Source organism: Trachurus trachurus (assembly GCF_905171665.1).
Source record: "Trachurus trachurus genome assembly, chromosome: 24".
In the NCBI taxonomy this organism is placed as follows: domain Eukaryota; kingdom Metazoa; phylum Chordata; class Actinopteri; order Carangiformes; family Carangidae; genus Trachurus; species Trachurus trachurus.
The window spans coordinates 9,423,068-9,442,185 of NC_139910.1; the positions used below are offsets into that span (position 1 = coordinate 9,423,068).

At 39.8% G+C, this 19,118-nt stretch overlaps 1 protein-coding gene across 1 annotated transcript in view; it reads left to right on the forward strand.

Annotated features, from left to right (window-relative positions):
* lama2 (laminin, alpha 2) overlaps positions 1-19,118 on the forward strand; it is a 195,573-nt gene that overhangs the window by 119,241 nt on the left and 57,214 nt on the right. Inside the window, exons 25-33 of the mRNA XM_084000340.1 lie at positions 872-1,008; positions 3,069-3,200; positions 4,207-4,311; positions 7,761-7,904; positions 13,086-13,262; positions 13,361-13,546; positions 13,757-13,875; positions 14,289-14,406; positions 16,676-16,828. Of these exons, the coding sequence (XP_083856466.1) occupies positions 872-1,008; positions 3,069-3,200; positions 4,207-4,311; positions 7,761-7,904; positions 13,086-13,262; positions 13,361-13,546; positions 13,757-13,875; positions 14,289-14,406; positions 16,676-16,828 (1,271 nt within the window). The remainder of the gene's footprint in view (positions 1-871; positions 1,009-3,068; positions 3,201-4,206; positions 4,312-7,760; positions 7,905-13,085; positions 13,263-13,360; positions 13,547-13,756; positions 13,876-14,288; positions 14,407-16,675; positions 16,829-19,118) is intronic.

The window sequence follows — 19,118 nt, forward strand, 5'->3', positions numbered from 1 at the left end:
AGGGGGGGAACGAGGACTCTGTTTTCTATAGGAAATGTTGGTGATTGAGTGAGTTAATTGGTATTGAATAAATTGAAATGAGCAACACTGCAGGATTACCAGGGTGACAGGGATTAGACCATCTCCCCCTACTGTATGAACGACTCAATCTTTATGCAGTAACTCAAAAGTAGTATTAATTCAAATCACTTTCAGACTGAAACTACAGTGTTTTATTTTAATGCGTTATGTTGCATAGTCCTTATATTTCTATATGCACCTAATAAACACTGTTGCTCATACTGTACAGTTGAAATTATTTTGTTTTCAGACACATTCCTCTTTTTATTCCTATTATAAAACTTAATTGCGGTTTAATTTTTTACAGTGAAATATTTGGAAGAGATTGATCAATAAAGTTTTGAGAAGTTATACACTTTATCTATCAAGAATAAATCACATTGTCATAATCATTTCATGAGAATATGTTTAAAAAAATATTTTATTCCAACTCTACTGTATGGGCAACAGTGTAAATAAATACTAAACATTTTCTCTACCACTTATACTTCTCTGGATGGTGACAAATGATATAAACTTGAAGACAGTTTTTCACAGCAGTTGAACTGGATACACACTCTCGCTAAAATGTTTCGCCCAGGTTTAAATTCCTTTTATAAAAATGTGTCAAAATGTGCTGCATTCACTGTTCTCGCTACCAGACACAGTGTTTTTGTTTGTTTGGATCCTGTTAGTCAGCAGAACAATGTTTTGAAAGGGAAACAGTGTCATTGTTGAGAACTACAAGAACTAAGAGTAAAAAAAAAAAGACACACAACAATTATTTGTCTTTTATACATTCCTGTATCACACTCCTCTCCTCTAATTGCAGCCTGTCAGTGCAGTCACGTGGGAGACAACTGCGATGCCAACACAGGACAGTGTATCTGTCCTCCCAACACCATCGGCGAGAGGTGCGACCGCTGCGCTCCCAACCACTGGGGCCACGACATCGTCACCGGGTGTAAGGTGGGTCAGGTCTGCTCCGAGTGTGGGAATTACCACCTGTGATGTCACATTGTCATCATTTATCATCATTCATAAGGCATTTGTCCTACATTGATATTAATAGGTATGCATTTTACTGTATAAACACACTTATAAATGATGTATTCTGCATTTAGAAATAAAGCATTATATAAATTACACATAAGTTACTTAGGAGATGTCAGTGGTGCATAATAAGATTATTGATAAAGTGTAAGTAAATCATGAGCAAGCTATTTAGATGAACATGTATGCTGTGTTTATACATACAATGATTTACACATGTACACATGGTTCAATATATGTTTAATTATAAATGATGAGTGGTAAATATTATCAAAGGAAATAACATACTGTATGCTCTTCCAGTTGTAGTTATAATTTACTATGTATCTATATATTTATATCTGCCCTTTTCTGTGTCCGTTGGTTACCACTTATTTCACTCAGTCTTTGCTGTGCGCCCTTTTCTCCTTTGTATTCTCTCCATTTCACTTGCACTCTCTTTCTTTATCATTTTCTTTCCTCCTCTCCTTTCTTTACGCTCCCATCCTTTCTCCACCATACTCCTTACTATCACAATGCTTGTTCATGTTGTTCAAAGAGTTTGAAAAGCAATTTTTTTCAGTGCTAGAAGTATCTCAGCAAAGGGGCCGCGAGGCAGCGATAACAGTAAACTATTAGAAGCAGCAATAGACTATTAGAAACAGCACCGACATGAAAGTACTGAAAGTACCGAGTTTACCAACAGATTGATCAGGAGGAGTACAGCAGGACGAACAGAGAGGAGTTGCGACTCATCTGAGTGGTGCAACACAAACATGAAAAGGAAGAAAAGACAGAGCGAAACAAAGTAGAAAGCTAAAAGTTAAAACAAAGTACAAACAAAAATGAAACTGAACAAAACACGTACACAATTGATGTCAAATCATTGATGGACTTTTTCACACATAACCACCAGAACATAACGCTCCTGCACCAAACCATGTAAACCACACCTGCCCCCATAATAAAGATAAGACAAAGTACAAAGAACCACCATATGAATGAAGTAAATAACAGTATTGTATTGGTCATTGCTGGTTGGAGATGACAGCAGAGTTTTTCCCACCAGCATCCTGCTTCTGATTGGCTCTGACCCTGGAATGAGTAATAGCCAATCAGGCTTTTTTTTTTTTAACAGTTTGGGATACTTGAGTGATAGACATTCAAACAAAAATAATACGTGCGGCTGATGGAGGAGAGTTTTTGGACATTTAAGCCCCTCTTGTGGTCAATGTGCTAAAGTTTTGTTTTGTTTCTTCTTTTTTTGAGAGAGATTTTGCTTGTTTTGGGCTTGTTTACTTGTTACTCTCCTGAGATCTGGCAACTGAACACAGTGTTGGGGAGAAAAAAAGGGTTATATATATGTATGTATACACCTAACTACTAGAACTATACAGTACCTTACACATACTCACATGAATAAAGTGTTAAAGATTTTATTTTACCTTTTAATATATGGTTGCCCCAAGGCTTTATACGCTCTATTGATATCAGTACCACCACACACATACTAAAACCCTGTTGTTTCAGTCAGGAGTTCAGTCTCACCTGTAGCCTGAGCAGCGTTCAGTGTTTACATAAAGCTGCTGCTGCCCTGTAGAGGGAATTTAACTCTGAAGATTTGTTCTGTCTCACCAGACAGAAAGTTGCAGCTTCTGTTTGTGATTGTGTCTCTGCAGCCGCTGCCTCACAGCAAATATGCCAAACATCTATTTTTATAGTGTGTGTGTGTGTGTGTTTTTTTGTTGTTGTTGTTTTTACCTTTGAGAGATTTCTGGTTTCTATTACCATCCACCGTTGTTTGTTCGCCTGTAGGAACAACACCGTGTGACAAGAGGGCTGTGGTTTAGCCTTTAGAGTGATTTCAAACATGTGACCTTTGAACTTTGAAGTTGGCTGTTTTCTGCTCTGACGGACCAAAACCAGATGCAAGAAAATGTTTCTGTGTGATCATTTTATTAATGTATGTTTGTCAATGTGTGTGTGTGTGTGTGCAGGAGTGCGGCTGCAGCGCAATCGGCTCGGTGTCCCTGCAGTGTAACGTGAACACAGGCTGCTGCCTGTGCCGGGACTCCTTCAGAGGGGAGAAATGCAATGAATGTCAAATTGGATACAGAGACTTTCCCCAGGTAAATGATCCATATTAATACTTCCAATATTACCATTAGTATTAAACCCCTCTTTACTCCACACTCACCAGCTCGTCCACTCAGGCCTGACCACTATCATCCAGCTTTAAAACATGTTGAACAGTCTGCCCTACCTCTATTACTGGTGTGAACTTTTAAAAAAGGCAGCTCAAGACCTTTTTGGTGATAAAAGTGTTTGAGCAGCACAACTTCTTTATATCTGCTGTTTTTCTTGTAACTTTTTCAATATATGCCACTTTTGCTGATGACAAAATTTTCTTCCTCTGCCTTGTCCAGTGTTAGTTTGTTTCTGCTGAACTCAACAGGGACTTCGAGTCATTGTTAGTCTAGAACAAAGGGGATTTCCATGGGCATGATGAAGCTCTTATTGTGGATTTTACGATGCTCAATAAAAGGATTTGCCTCCTGGTTAATAGAGGTTTAATGGTGTCAACACACCATGTCCTTATTAGTTCTTAAGTCGTCTTTTCAGTGCAGCTTCAGCTTGTATTTCTTTAACAGTGGAACTTCACTTGAAGGTGAACAGCTTAGAATATACTGTCTGGTAGAGACTGCTGATTGATTTATTGATTTATCTTGTTGATTTAACAGATTTATTTTTACAGTTTATGTTAAAATGGGATTTAATGTTTGCTTCACTGTGCAGCTGCATTCAAAGTGGAGCACCAGTGAATAGTTTTGCATGATCCTGTTGGGAAGTCAGTGTTCAGATAAAAAAAAAAAGTTCCACTTTTAGGAACTGACTAATCTCTGTTGAGTGTTGAAATAACTGGACATCCCTGTGTTTGGTGTTCGCCTGAACCTCGGTGATGCTTCAGCTGACACGGGAGTGAGAAGATAATGGCAACATTTTCATTTTGGAGTGAAGTTTTAATGGTTTGGTGAAGCATAAAGCCGAGGACACACTCTGCTAGCTCCTCTCTGAGCCTGCTACGTTGTTGATAACAGAAGCTTGGCGTCGTCCTCGCATCCGCTTTTCCCACAGTGCACCCAGTGCGAGTGCAACGTCTCAGGATCGGACAGCCAGACCTGTGACCTGGAGAGAGGAGTGTGTGCCTGCGCTGATCGAACGGGAAAGTGCAGCTGCAAGGTAAAAACACACACACTCACAATCATAATGGTGACCTTCCCTCAAGATTATTTTTTCATTTTCTAAGCAAAATTATAAATGATGATTACACATGTGATCCTGTATTTGTTAAACACCAACCAGGGCAGTATTTTTTTTCCAGCAACCAAATTGTGTTTTGTTTCACCATCTAATCTAAATATGCGAATAAATGCAGCTGCAGAATCATAGCTGATTATAAGTTACAGTACAACAGTTGTCCTCACAGCACAGTGACCGCCGACATCCTGCTCACTAACAGCACAGTGTGTTTCAGCAAGTCGACAACAGCATCTGTGTGAAACTTAAGAAACACACACAAGGAGGTGATAGATAAGATGTTAGATGTTAATGCTGATTTAAAGACTAATGGGTAACACATTATAAGAACTGCATGCATGCATACATACATATATACATACATACATACATACATACATACATACATATATTTTCAGTCAGTTCTTTGTCATCTAGAAAAAAAGCGAGTTAAAAGTGTCATCTCCTTTCTACCTTGTTTTTGACAGTCTGTCATCGCGCATGCAGACACACAATATAAATCCCGATTACATTTGTAAACAAAACAGAGCGAAAAGAACCATTATCACATTTTTATAGGTATACAGTATATGTATATGTTGAATACATTTTCTCTCCTCTCTCCTTCTGTCACCGCTGCAGTTTGAGAGTCATTGTCATCACAGTTCTCCACAGCCATCCTTAAATACAAGAAAAAAAGAAAAACCTTTCATTAAGTTTTGCAAAGTCATACTATAGTGGTTTCATATCGCACAGCCCCTTTGAAATCTTAAGTGGCACAAATGACACAAGGAGGTGAAATAACTTGACTTTGACATGATTTGCGTTGCAAACACACCCAGTGTGAATCCCTTCATCCTACTTGAGGGATCTGCAGCTCTTCAGGATACAGTCTGATTAGGTATTAGACTGTTTATTCTTCAGAGCAGGTGAAAATTGTATCTCTGACACTAGACTGTGCAATTTGTTTTGCCAGATATTCTTGCTTACTTATAGCTGAATGTGTAGATTGTGTTGAAATTAGACCATTGATACGTGGAGTTAAACTAAGCTGCAGAACTGAAGTGAAGATTCCTGATATCTGATGTCAAGGACGGATGTCTTGATTGACAGTTAACTACTTTTTAAAAAAGAGGACAGGGTATACACCACCACATCCAGTCAGTGTGTTTATTTTCTGTGTGTGTGTGAGAGAGAGAGAGAACGTGCCTGTGTGTGTGTGATTTGTACTGGTGAAAGTGGTAAAATGTTACATATGAGAGAACCTGAGGTGGTTTGATATTCTGATCTCCTGCTGTCACTGCCTTATCTCTCTCTCTGCTTCTCCTTGAGACACACACACACACACACACACACACACACACACACACACACACACACACACACACACACACACACACACACACACACACACACACACACACTCATATATTCAATATATGGCACACCCAGACTGGAGACACCTTTCATCTCTGCTGTCACTTGGTGATCACATTATTCCTTATAGACAGTGACAAATGCTAAAACAAACTTTTGCATAAACACACAGTCACTGACACGCTGACACACACATATATCCACGCACACACACACACACACACACACACACACACACACACACATCTGATCCATGGCCTGTAATGAGGCCTCAGATCATTGAGTGTCATCTTCACTGTGAGCGGGTAGGAGGTTGACTGCCTGTCACTCAAACAGTCATTTGTCACCTGGTACCTGTCTCTTACCTGCTATTCTGGCTGTGTGTGACATGTTATGCCAGCCTCCTGTCTCCCTGTCTGTCTGTACCTTTACTTCTGTGGATGTATAAGGTGCAGCTGAGCTTTCATTGATCAGAAATCAACATGCAGCGCCAGTGTTTTAGCATAAAAGGACTGTTTAATGTCACAGCTTCTCCTGAAACACACTTAAAAATTCACCAATTCCTGCTTTTCCACCTTTTATCTGTTTGAATAACATTAAATACATTTGAGTTGGAGCTGCTGTTAGACAACAGAAGGGGTTAAAACATCACTCTAATGGGATTAATATTTTCAGATGTTATAGAATAAAATCTCAAAATCATCCTTGCAGCCTTTGTAAAAGAAAATAATGACCTCAGGTATTAAGGCGGACTACTATATCTCCAGTTTACTTCACCATATCTGCCCATGCTGTTGTTCTTGGCCCTCCCTCACTAACCTGCAGGACTTTTTGACAGAACTCAGCATTAATTGGATGATGTTTTGTTGACAGCACTGTAAGCCTTTTCTTAGCAGAAGGCGAGGGCTTAATACGCAGCCCTGTCCACAATCCCATTTTAGACCAGTCAGCTCTCGGCTTATTTACTCCAAAAGGTAAACATTTGGTGCAGCTGCAGTGGTGCTCTTATTTATTTCAAGCTCAGTGCAGCAAAGCCATCAAATGCATTTTGTGTTTTTTTTTTTTTTAGCGTAGTATTGGTGCGATGAAATAATGACAAATCAAAGAGTCTGACGCACTTAAAATGTTACACCCCAGATGAGTGTAAACAGCGGAGCCAGACTCGAGGTTAGAGAGACACTTTTTCACCTGAAGGACTTTTGAGGTCTGACATCTTTACAATTTATGGGTCCTGATGCAAACTATAAAATCCCAAAAGCACTCAGCTGCTCAGTCCACTCCCAGGACAGGAAACTCTTTCACTGTAACAGCTTCATCTCATCACTTTGCTATTAGTTGTACAGTATATTGGTTGATTAAGTGACTAAATATTTAGATGGTATTAAATCTGGATTAAGTTTTCAAATCAGTTTTAATTTGTAGCCTCAAGAACAAGCTGAGTGGATTTTGCTCTTTTGAGTGTTGTCACATGACTTTAACTAAGTGAATTTGGCTTGAAAACAATGTTAAAGGGATAGTTCAACATCTTAGCAAATTGGCCAATCCAACAACCCCAAAATGCTCTCGTGGACAAGTTGTGACCTGCACATTCACCACGCTATGAGTTGATATATGAGACGGAGTTGTTTTCGAGGCAAATGCAGAGACTGCTTGCTGAAAAACTGTCCCTGAAGGTAACGCGCATCAGCGGTTTTGCATGAATTTACCTCTAAAACAACTCTGTCTTGTAACGTTCTGTTATTATCCCATAGCGTGGTGAATGTGCAGGTCACAACTTGTCCACCAGAGCGTTTTGGAGTTGTTGGATTGTGTATTTGATGAGTTTGATGAGGGAAACCAAGAAACCCCATTAGCCTCCGTAGCGTAGCTCTGAGCAGCTCATGACTCTGCTCCGCCGTTCTAAAAATAGCTTGCACTGACAATGGGCCAATTTGCCAAAATGTTGAACTATCCTTTTAAGATTTCAATAAAGAATTGCAAAAGCTCATCTACTGTATGTTTGTTATTCTCTGCAGGCCAACGTGGAGGGACACAACTGTGAACGCTGTAAACCCGACACGTTTGGGTTGTCGGTGCGAAACCCTCTGGGCTGCAGCCACTGTTACTGTTACGGGCTCACGGAGTCCTGCACAGAGGCACAAGGACTGATCAGGATGTGGGTGAGTAGACACATTTCTGTTGATTTCCTTCTTACTTTCCTGTGAGTTTCTTTAAAAAAAAGTTTCACAAAGACTAAAACAGCTGGATCTGTCTGATTATTTATGATGTGAAATCAATTCAGAGACAGTTTTGTTGTTTTTATACTAAAACAAAATCAGGAACTGAAAGTGCCAGAGAACAACAATAGTGAAACTTTATTTATTCTTCACAAATAAATATATGCCTTTAGATATTTAGATTTTTCTTCATCTAAAAATCCCCTTTGATGTCACTAATAACTCAAAACAGTACTTTCTGACCTGGATCCTTCTCTGCTGCTGATGTGAGATCAGAAACAGTCTCTTCAGCGTTGGGCTGTGAGCTGTACTCGCTGTACAGACGGTCGGTGCCAGACTCTTTCCTGAAACAGCACATTTGACGGCTGGCTGCCTGCAACTGACTCTGCATTACACACCAACGTTGTAACCTTCATGTCTTTCATTAATCACTATTTATGGATGATCAGGGGCTAATTTATGTATTTAAAGTTAGTCGAACTAATTATAGGCTGCTTTCCTTTTTGTTCCCCAAGTAAGAAAACGGATGAGTGTTTTAAATTTCGGCAGCTGTCGACAGGGACTGGGCTGTGAAAATGAAAATGTAAGGAAGGTGGGGTGATATTTACAAAGATTAGAGAAGTGGGAATAACAGAGCAGAATCAAAACATCTAATTAAAGGGCAGATGGTTTTATTGCCTTAATCTCAGCCTCAGGTCATGAAAGGTGTAAGGATTTTTAAAAATGACAGTTACATATATTCACAGCTTGTATCATGTTGTACAGCATTTTATATAGTAAGCTATTATATTGTCATGAAATAACTTTTTTTTTTTTTTTTTTTACAAATATAAATATTTTATAAAAATAGAAAATCTATTCTGCTTGAATTTCTCCTGCAGATTTATTTACAAGTTTTGTTGATTTCAGATGTTGATTGGCAGCCTACGGCTCCTCATCATCACAGAAAGGGTTACCATCAGGAATAAATGGGCGTTTCCGTGGTAACTGAAGAGTTTTTTGGTTGCAGCGTAGTGAGGGGTTTCATTTGAAAGACAAACATGCACTTCATTTATTGTTGACAGACAGACAGAGAGAGAGAGAGACAGAGACAGAGAGAAATAGAGAGAGAGAGAAAGAGGAGCTGGACAGAGAGAAAGAGAAAAAATGGAGAGTTTATTGGAAAGTGGGAGATTTTCTCTGAACCACTGAGTCGTGAGATTACACAGAGTGGAGTGGGACACACACACACACACGCAGACACACACACACACACAGACACACACACACACACACACACACACACACACACACACACACACACACACACACACACACACACACACACACACACACAGTCACACACAGTCACACTCACACTCAACACACACACAGAGCCACCATATCTTGACACTATACACATACAGGACACAAACACCGTACACATGCACAAACATATAAACTCACACTACAAGGGATTACACAGAGGTTATGGGAGTGGGACACACACACACACACATTCTTCCATACACAGCCTATTATGTGGTATCTCTGATGGGAGAACTGAATATTTACTGGTTGTTAAAAGCTGTTGTGTCGATCTGCTCTAATATACTTAAATAACATGTAGAAAGAGCTGAGATACGATCTAAGATCTGATAAGAGAAAAGAAAAGATGGAGAATACTTTAAAGAGGAATCTCTCCTGAAAGAAGAGAGAGCTTCCTGCAGACAAATAGCAGTAGATTTTTAATTTTTAACCAGTCACTTGTTGCTGAGCTGTGAAACAATAAGCAAGACATCCCAAATAAATAAAATAATTACCTTTATCTATACAGTAAATGTCTAAACTCTTAATATCCTGGATACATTAATCCATTGGAGGTGTTAAATTTTGCACATGGCTCTTTCCATAACAACCCTGACATAACATAGCAGCAATGAAGCCAGCAATGTTACATATTCCACTTCTAAAAGGAGCCGTATGACCTTTTAAAGTGTATAAAACTCAGAATTATAAAGTGCTGCTACATGCGACTGAATAATGAAGATCTACTTCTTCTTCTCTTCTACAGTTTGTGAGAGAAATGTGCAAAGTTAGTGATACAGTTTTTTCAAAGCTATCAAATAAAAACAAAGGAATAACAGCCTCTGCAAAGTTTTAATTTTGCAAGGCTCTTGTAAAGACTTTTTCTCAGCATCACCTGGTAAGACAAAACCACGAATCCTGGACTTGATATTTGAGTTACAGGACCTCAGAGAGATTCAAAAGTCCATAAGGAATATTTAAAATGTATTATATATTTAAAAGTCTGTGGTGAGACAATGATTTACAAACTAGCGAGTGAAGAAAGTAATATTTTCCTCCCATAACTCACTTCCATGAGAAAGTAATTGTGTTGTCTCTGTCCCTGTTACTGATTTGATTTCGTAATATTTATCAAAGAAATTGCAAATGAGAAACCACATCTTGTATATAAATGTTTGGAATTGAATTCATTTTTACTAATACTTACCCCAGAAATTGGCAATTTTCTATCCCACATGTGACTTCCTCTTTTATTATGCAGCCAGTATTGCCCGGTGTGCCCGAGCTATATAGTAACCTGATAGATTACAGATTCAGTCCACTCAGCCAAAGACCACTGTTTCATAATGCCCGGGATATTATTCACACAATATCCGCATATCAACACCGCTGGACCATGTGTAGCTGGACAAACACTGGCGATACAGAGAAAGAGAGATAAAGAGAGAGAGAGATCCAGGCTTGAGCAGATGAATCTATTTTTAAAATCGGTCCACTCAACCACAACCCACAGTCAATAATAAACCCTGATATTATTCAGGTAATATTGAAATATCAGCACATAAAGTGGGAGACGGAGAGAATGAGAAAGAAAGGGCAAGAATTTCTCCAGACTTCCTGTAATAACTCAGATATGATTAGATGGCAAGAAACAGCGTGATACCATTAGTTTCAAGTTATATTCAGAATAGAAAGACATTTACGTTAATGGACTCTGACCACCAATATAAATGCCAGGTAAGAAGTACTAACTCAGAAAAAAAGAATGTTTTTCAGTTCATTGACATTAACATAATTATAAAATCCCACATCAAGGTCTTGTGCTATTCCAGGAAGCCATTGAAAGTCACTTTTTGTGTGCAAATTATCAAAAAAGAGGGAAAAAATAGTTTTTTGTCATGCCTTTAATCTTGCAGGTGTCACACATTTATAGGGGTGTATACAGTGCAACACACAGTTGTGTATTAAACTGTTGAGATGCGGCTTGACTGAAGCTGAGGGGAGCCGAGGTGTTTGGTTTACACAACATGCACATCTGTGACTCCTGCAACAGGATTGCAACTAAATCCCATTAGATTCAGCTGAGGAGTAAAGATCGCTCTCCAATAAACAGCAGATAAATATTCTCAGACTGTTCAAATTAGTTTGACTGTTTCACAGAAAGAGGCTGGAAAAAAAGAGCTGCATAGATGTGTCCTCATTAAACTGGATACTCCATAATCCTCTGTGCCCACAGATGAAACAAGACACCGAGGAAAGAGAAGAAAGATACTGAAATTTTCTGTAACAAGTCGGGAGTCTCAGGCAAAAAGCACAAAAAAAGCACAAAAAAAGAAAGAAAATTTAAATCTGAGTCTGCCAGACTCAAAAGACCAGTGAGGGTGGAGCTCTGTTTGAGTCAGGAGGTGAGGGAGAAGAAATGTGGTTGTGTAACAGAACAAAAAAACCCCAGAAAGACAGAGACACCACGCAAGACATGACTCATGTACACCTGATTTACAGGGTTGTGTAATCTATGCAGAACATCTTATGTGATTTCATCATGTATTACTGTACCCACCCATATTTGCACATATGCTGTATCTTGTTGAGTTTGTGTCAAGTTCTTCTTGAAGAAATAGAAAACTGTCACTAAAATCTATATCTGTGTCTATGACTCAACCTCAAGTGTCAGTCATAACGGATCTGTGATTGGCAGCTATTGAACACCATTTAAACTAATCATAGCACTTGTTCCAAGAACAGTTTCAACCTTTATACTCAGTATATTTAGTATTATGCAGTTACCTACAGTAGTTCAGTGGTTTTCAAAGTGGGGTCCGGGGAACCCCAGGGGTCCTTGAGAGGGTTCAAGGGGGTCCCCAACTTTTTCTTGAAATTTTACCAGTTTTTTCTAGAATTAAAAAAAAAAGACTTTTTGGGAGAAATTTCTTTTGAGAAATTTTTACCAGTTTTTTCTAGAAATGTTTTAACATGTTTTAACAACCTTTATTTTCTAGAATTTTTTTTGAACTTGACCACTTTTTTCCAGAAATTTCTCTCTTTTTTTCTCAAAAATTCACACCATTGACCCTAATTTGAATATACATTGACTAAGAAAGTAACGTTATTCAGTCTGAGAACAATTTCCTGTGTATTTCTGGTATTTGTGTTTCAAAATCTTGTCCAATGGGGGTCTGTGGTCTAATTTTTGTCACTTTAGGTGTCCTTGATGTAAAAAAGTTTGAGAACCACTGACCTAGTTCAAGGGTTTTAGAGGTGTCTAATATTCTCTTCAATAAAAAAGAAAAACACTTTAGTTTATCTAATATGTAATAAAATACACTGTTAACTAACATTAGCCATGTTGTAGCACATACAGTACACATACACATGCACATACACATAAAAGCTACAGTATCTTGCAGCACAATGTGTGTGCAAAAATGAAATCACCAACTCATGAATCTCTTTATTAAAATTATTTTACTCACTTATAGATCCTTTCCAATATTAGTTTGGGTACTGTAGCATTGTATAGAGCCTGGCTCTATAAGGAATGTATAGTAAAACATGCCACACACCCAAAAAGCCTGAAGCAAATGTCAAAAATTAAAATCCATCCATGACCTGGGAAGCGGCTCTCTGAGGGGGCGGGGTTATGCAAATTAGATGGATAGCTATTATGAATATCCAGTGTTGAGGCACCTGATCAAAGACCGGCTTGTAAACCTGGCGGACCATGTTGCTGTCTGAGCTTTGAGGAATTGCAGTACAAAGCGATCTGCTCTTTTCCCATTTTCAACATACAGTATGAGACCTTTAATGTTGGCGTCTTTGTTGTTCGCTCTGCTGCAGTTGGCCCTGAAGCCGGAGCAGACGGTGCTCCCCCTGGTGGATAAAGCCAACACCGTGGAGACGAGGAGAGGCGTGAGCTTCCAGCACCCTGAGATTCTCGCCCATGCAGACCTGGTCACCTCGACTCTGTCTGAGCCCTACTACTGGAAACTGCCGGAGCAGTTCAAAGGCTCCATGGTGAGAAAACCTCACAGTGTTTGTGGTTAATAACAGGGCAGTGCTTTTGTTTTTATTCTGTCCTACAGTCTTTTTTTGTTTTAACTCCCTGACTTTAGATCACAGCGTACGGTGGCCAGCTGAAATACGCAGTGTACTTCGAGGCCAGAGATGAGACCGGTCCTTCCTCCTACGAGCCTCAGGTCATCATAAAGGGCGGGCCCAACCACAGCATCCTGATGACACGCCACACAACGGGACTCCAGATTGGTCAGCTCACCCGCCATGAGATCGACATGACAGAGGTACAGTAGAGCTTTGGATATGAGTTAAACATTGAAACATAATAAAAGATATTTGAGTTAAATATTTATTTAATGCAACTCAAAGTATTAAAGCTCTGTCTGTCAGCACAAACATCTATTACTGCATATTGTTAATAGACTTTAATGGTAGAATTGATTTCTCAGTGTATTCAGTGTTTTGTATCTGTGTGTGTGCTTATGTGTGCTTAGCATGAGTGGAAGCACGCAGATGGCAGGTCCATGACTCGAGAGGACTTCATGGACGTTTTGTTCTATGTGGACTACATCCTAATTAAGGCATCACACGGCAACTTGATGAGACACAGCCGGTAACACGCACACACACTTGCACACACACACACAGGCAGTTCCCTGTGGCTCCACAGAGTGTTGTCCATTAATAAATGTGAAATTTGATAGCTGGCTAAATGATAACCTATGGGAGAAATTTCCCTCTCGTTTTTTATCTGAAGGTGTAATAATGAAAACTGTCTCCACTAAAGGCCTTTTCCACAGCAGAAACATTATGACCTGCTGCTAATAATCACCACAGTTCTCTCAAGGTTTCCTCATATTATATGAATATTATTATAATCCTCTTGTATGTCTACTTAGACATGATGAAAGGCAAGTACAGTACCTCAGCCTCAGAGTTTCCTCATGTCCCCACAAATAAGTGCTATTGACAACACACAGAAACAGCTGGACAGTTGTGTTACATCCCTGTGTCGTCCCTTCTTAGTATTTCAGAGATCAGCCTGACGGTGGCTGAAGAGGGACGGCCGACCAAAGAGAGCGAGAAAGCCCATCAGATAGAAAAATGTGACTGTCCGCTTGGATACTCTGGATTCTCCTGTGAGGTGGGTGCACAACTAAACACACACATGCACACACACACACACATACTACAGTATATGGAGTGGTTGCCTTTCAGTAAGTGTTTCTGAAAGTGCTTTTGTGGTGAAGTGGTGAACATATGTACCATATGGGCCTTGAGCAGGACATCACCGGTTTGACGACCAACCAGATGGATTATATAGTCTCCCTGTTTCCTGTCCCACTCCACCGCACCTGTCAATGAAGTAATAGTTATGAAAAAATAAATCTAAAATTTAAATCTGTACTTAATCCAGTACTTCTAGATCAGTACTTCTACAGCACTTGTGAATGATGAGTAAATTAAGGGTTTTATTTTGAAGGGCATTTGGTAAAAACTTGTTCACAAATGCAAATTGTAACCTGTGGCTTTGTTAAGAACATATATCATCAGTAATTGATCAGAACCAGATATTTGAAGCCAATAATGATATTGATATGTTGAATAGAGGCATAAAATCAAGTAACAATATTTGCTACCTTTGTTACCTGAAAACTGTTGCGTCCAACACATGTACTGTACTAAGCAATATGAGACATCTAAGACACTTTGACTTACTGTATCTTCAGCAATATCTTATTCCTGTTAACCAACATTTGGAAATTATTCCCCCAAAAACATGTCAAATTAGATCGCCAACAATTATAAACCAATAGTGTTAATCTGAACTCTTTCCAGGTTACAGGAGACTGTGTTTCTTCCTTTCGACTTTGTTATATAATGTGGAAAACTTCTTTTTTTGTTGGTAGAAGTTAGGGGATCTGAAAGCATCAGTCACAATGGAGCCAGTGAATATCAATGTAAAATACATCACTAAGTTCCTGTAACTCGGTATTTTTAATGACGTGTGTGTGATGAAAGTTCTTCAAAAGGGCCGGACGACATTAGATCAAATAAAACATCAAAGACAAAGGAAATACAAAGGAGTGCATGGTGAGGATATTACTAAAGTTAAAAGACAGAGTTTGTATTGATACAGTTCTGTCGCTGACGTTGGAGCGTACATTAATACAAACATTAATTACAGAGGGAGCTGAACTCTCCTCCTCCTTCAGTGCGCAGAGAAATGAGTGTTTTTTTTTTCTTTTTTCATATTTATTTATTTTATTTGTCCGCTTGCCTTTCTACTGAGAGTGAATGTAAACATGGAGGTCATATCCTCGGCTTTCAATAGTATCTCACAAGTTTCCAATTTACATTTATTTCAGTATTAAGCCTCTGCGACGCCTTTGAGACTCTTTGCTTTGCCCGGCCAGGATTAAGCCTCACTGAGCGCTTCCTCCACTCACTTTTGATTTTTGTCAAAGCAATTGACTTTCAGCTGCTTCCAGCTCCTTCTCTTAAGCCACAGCAAGCATATAGCAGCGACTCAATCTTTAGTTTAATGAGGATTTTGTAGAGACAGCTTATGACATATGGAGGCAACAGTTCTGGGCAATTCCACTGGACGACGGCGCCTGAGGGTCATTTAGGTATTATTGTATTAATCTCAAAGGAGCACGCGTGTTACCCCCAAAACTTTTAACTATGTTTTATTTTTTTAAAACCTCTGTTTCACTTTGTTGCTGTTTCTTGGAGTGCACAGACACAGCCGTCTATATTGCCTGAATAAAAAAAATAATCATTGGACATAATTTAGAAGCTACAGATACCGTTGAAAAAGCGCCAAATGGCAGCCAAACAGCAAACGGTAGCTAAACTTGAAATGTTTCAGGTCGTAGAGGGCTCGGCTGACAGATGGCCGTTCTATTTGTAGCTGCCGCCGTTGTTAATAAAGTATTTTTAAACAAGCGTTTAGCGCTAGCAGAGGGAACAGATGGGTCTTTAAATGGACTCCATTAATTATTACTGAACAGGAGAGAGAGGCAGAGAGAGTTACCTTGCATGTGGATGCGTATGTGTGTGTGGATGTGTGGATGTGTGTGTGTGTGTTTAAGTGTGTGAGCGTTGGGAGGGTACGTGAGGGTGCTGGCATGTGTGTGTTAAAAGTTACTGAGGGGAATAACTCTTAATTGTGAGTGTGTGTGTGTGTGTGAGAGAGCGAGAGAGAGTGAAGTCAACAGTTGCCGAGAGAAATAACTATTAGGGATAATTGTGTGAGTGCCTATGAAACATTGTTTTTCTATGGGAATAAATGTTGGATCTTCTTTGTATTATCTGCAACTGTCTCTGCCCTACAGTACTAAATCTGTCTCTTTTTCCCTTTGTCTCTCTCTCTCTCTCTTTCTCTGTGTGTGTGTGTGCGTGCACAGGAGTGTGCGGCAGGTTTCTACCGCCTTCGCCCCGGCTCCCTGACATCTGCTCCAGCGTCCAGAGCGCCCATCGCTGCCGGCATGGGCAGCTGTGTTCAGTGCCAGTGCAGTGGGCACTCGTCCACCTGTGACCCTGAGACATCCATATGCCAGGTAAGCGTGTGCGTGTGTGTGTGTGTGTGTGTGTGCGCTCATTCTGCCACTGGAGACCCTCATACAGCCATATGCCAGGTAGCCCAGTAAGAGGAAAAGGTGTGTGTGTGTGTGTGTTGGGTGTGATGTCAGGTACTGTAATTAGCCCTGCAATAATTAACGACCCCAGGCTTATTCATATTTTGTGTAATTTCCTCTCTTCTGGATCCGACCCAAAGCCAGATCTCTACTCTGAGACAGAGAGGACGAGATGAGACGATGTGTCTTATCAAAAGATTCACAGTTAGAAACACACTGAGGCAAAATAAACTCCGACCCAAAGACAGTCTGTGTTTTCAGGTGTTTCTCAGTGATGTGAAAACCTTCATTAAATCTTTGTGTGACATCTTTATTTCTTTATTTGTTTTATTCATCAGTGAACGCAGTGTGTGTGTGTTTTTCTGCCTGCATGTTGTCCTCAAACCCAACTGGTGGCTACTGAGATGAATCCGTTCAGGCCAGTTGTTATCTCTTCGGCACTTCCAGCCTTTTTTTTCTTTTTTTTCTCTACAATCTGGTCAGTTCTGTAGCGAGTCACAATCTGAGGACTTTGGCCTGGGGGAGCAGCTGGTTCGCATGCTGTCCAAAAAGTCATCGCTCAGATTTGATCTGTAAAAAGCCCTTGGCAGACGAAAGGGAACGTCGCTGCTTTGGCATGATTGTACCGCCACGAGTTAAACTGTCCGTACTCGTAGATTCAGTTTGATGAGGAGCCATTTAATTATGTGGTTTTATGCAGTTAGACCACTATTGCACTCAGTAACCATTAAGATGAATGAGTATAACACTTGTAAACAATGGCACCCAGTGGAGCCTTTTCAGGAAAATGAGGCCTTTTTTTTTTTTTTTTTGCACATGCTCGCTTTTTTTTCTGTCCTGGAGGCTTAAAATATAGAAAATAGTCCAAGTGCCATTTGGTGTTTGGTCAGGACATGAGCAATCATATGAAGGGTTTTGCCGCAGTTTCCCCTCTGATATTTCAATTTGGAATAAAACTATCATGGAGCTGTCACTGGCCCAACTGATAATTTAGTAGAGAGTGATCATTAAACAGATGCCTAACACCCAATCAAAGAAAACGTCTCATTTTGCAAAAGAAATTTCAAAGCATTGATTTTAATGCGTACTCCTTTACGGTGATAATACATTTTTAGTGCTTTGGAGCTCCTTGTTGGTGTGCGGATTTTTCCTTTTTTCATTATTGACTTTTTTGTCCAGCACCCAGCGTCAGTTTTTTGGATGTGCGTGCTTTGTTTATACTTTCAAAGTATTGATTTTAACCATTAATACCAAACTTTCATGCAGCATAAAAACCTTCCAGGTGATCAATTTGAATCAGTCATTATTTTCTTTTACTGTTGTCTTCTCCTTCCTCGCCTCCTCTTTATTTAATCCACCATCCTCAAACTTCCTTCCATCGTTCCTCCTTCCTCCACTCCTCCGTACTCTCCTGAATTTTCTTTTTCCCTTTTTATCTGCCACACTCTCATTCCTTTAATTCTCTCCCCTCTCGTCCTCAATTATGTATTTACTCATCCTTTGTCCTTTCATCTCCCCGCCTTTCTGTTGCCTTCAATTCCCTTTTTTTCTCTCGACAGCCTTCCCACCTCTCTTTAATTTACTCCAGTTTTGCCAATTTGTTTCTCTCCCTTTTTACATCTCACCTCCCTCTTCTCTTCTGCATGATTTCTGCCTCTTTCTGCCTCCCAGCCATTTTTTTTCCTCGTCCATTTCCATCTCGCTCTCCATAACAGTGTCATTAGCATTTTCTAACCGAGCGGGGCTAAATTGAAAATGCTAAACGAGTTTGTTTCTGTGGTAATTAGCGGTAACGAGGAACACAGGAAGTTAATGGAAATGACTTGCCTCGTTAAGAGGCAACTTCCTGTTGCACTGATTGAAGTTCCCATTTCCAACAACAAAGCGAACACATAAGACAGGACCCCGGGGATACGGAGAGGGAGAGATCTGCATGTTTGTGTTTGGGTACAGTATGTAATACATTGTGAGTTTACAGTGTGTGTGTGTGTGTGTTTGTGTTTGCGTGTGTGTGTATCTGTATGTATGTGTATTTGTGGCTGCATGATTGAATGCACAGCGTGTGGGTGGGTGTCAATTGAGTCTGCATCAGTCCGCATTTGCCTGTGTGTGTTTGTGTATATATAGTGTGTACATATTTCACATAGTATCTGTCAGAACACAAGGATGGGATGTGTGTTTCTTGTCTGTAAAATAAGCCAAGCTGAGAATA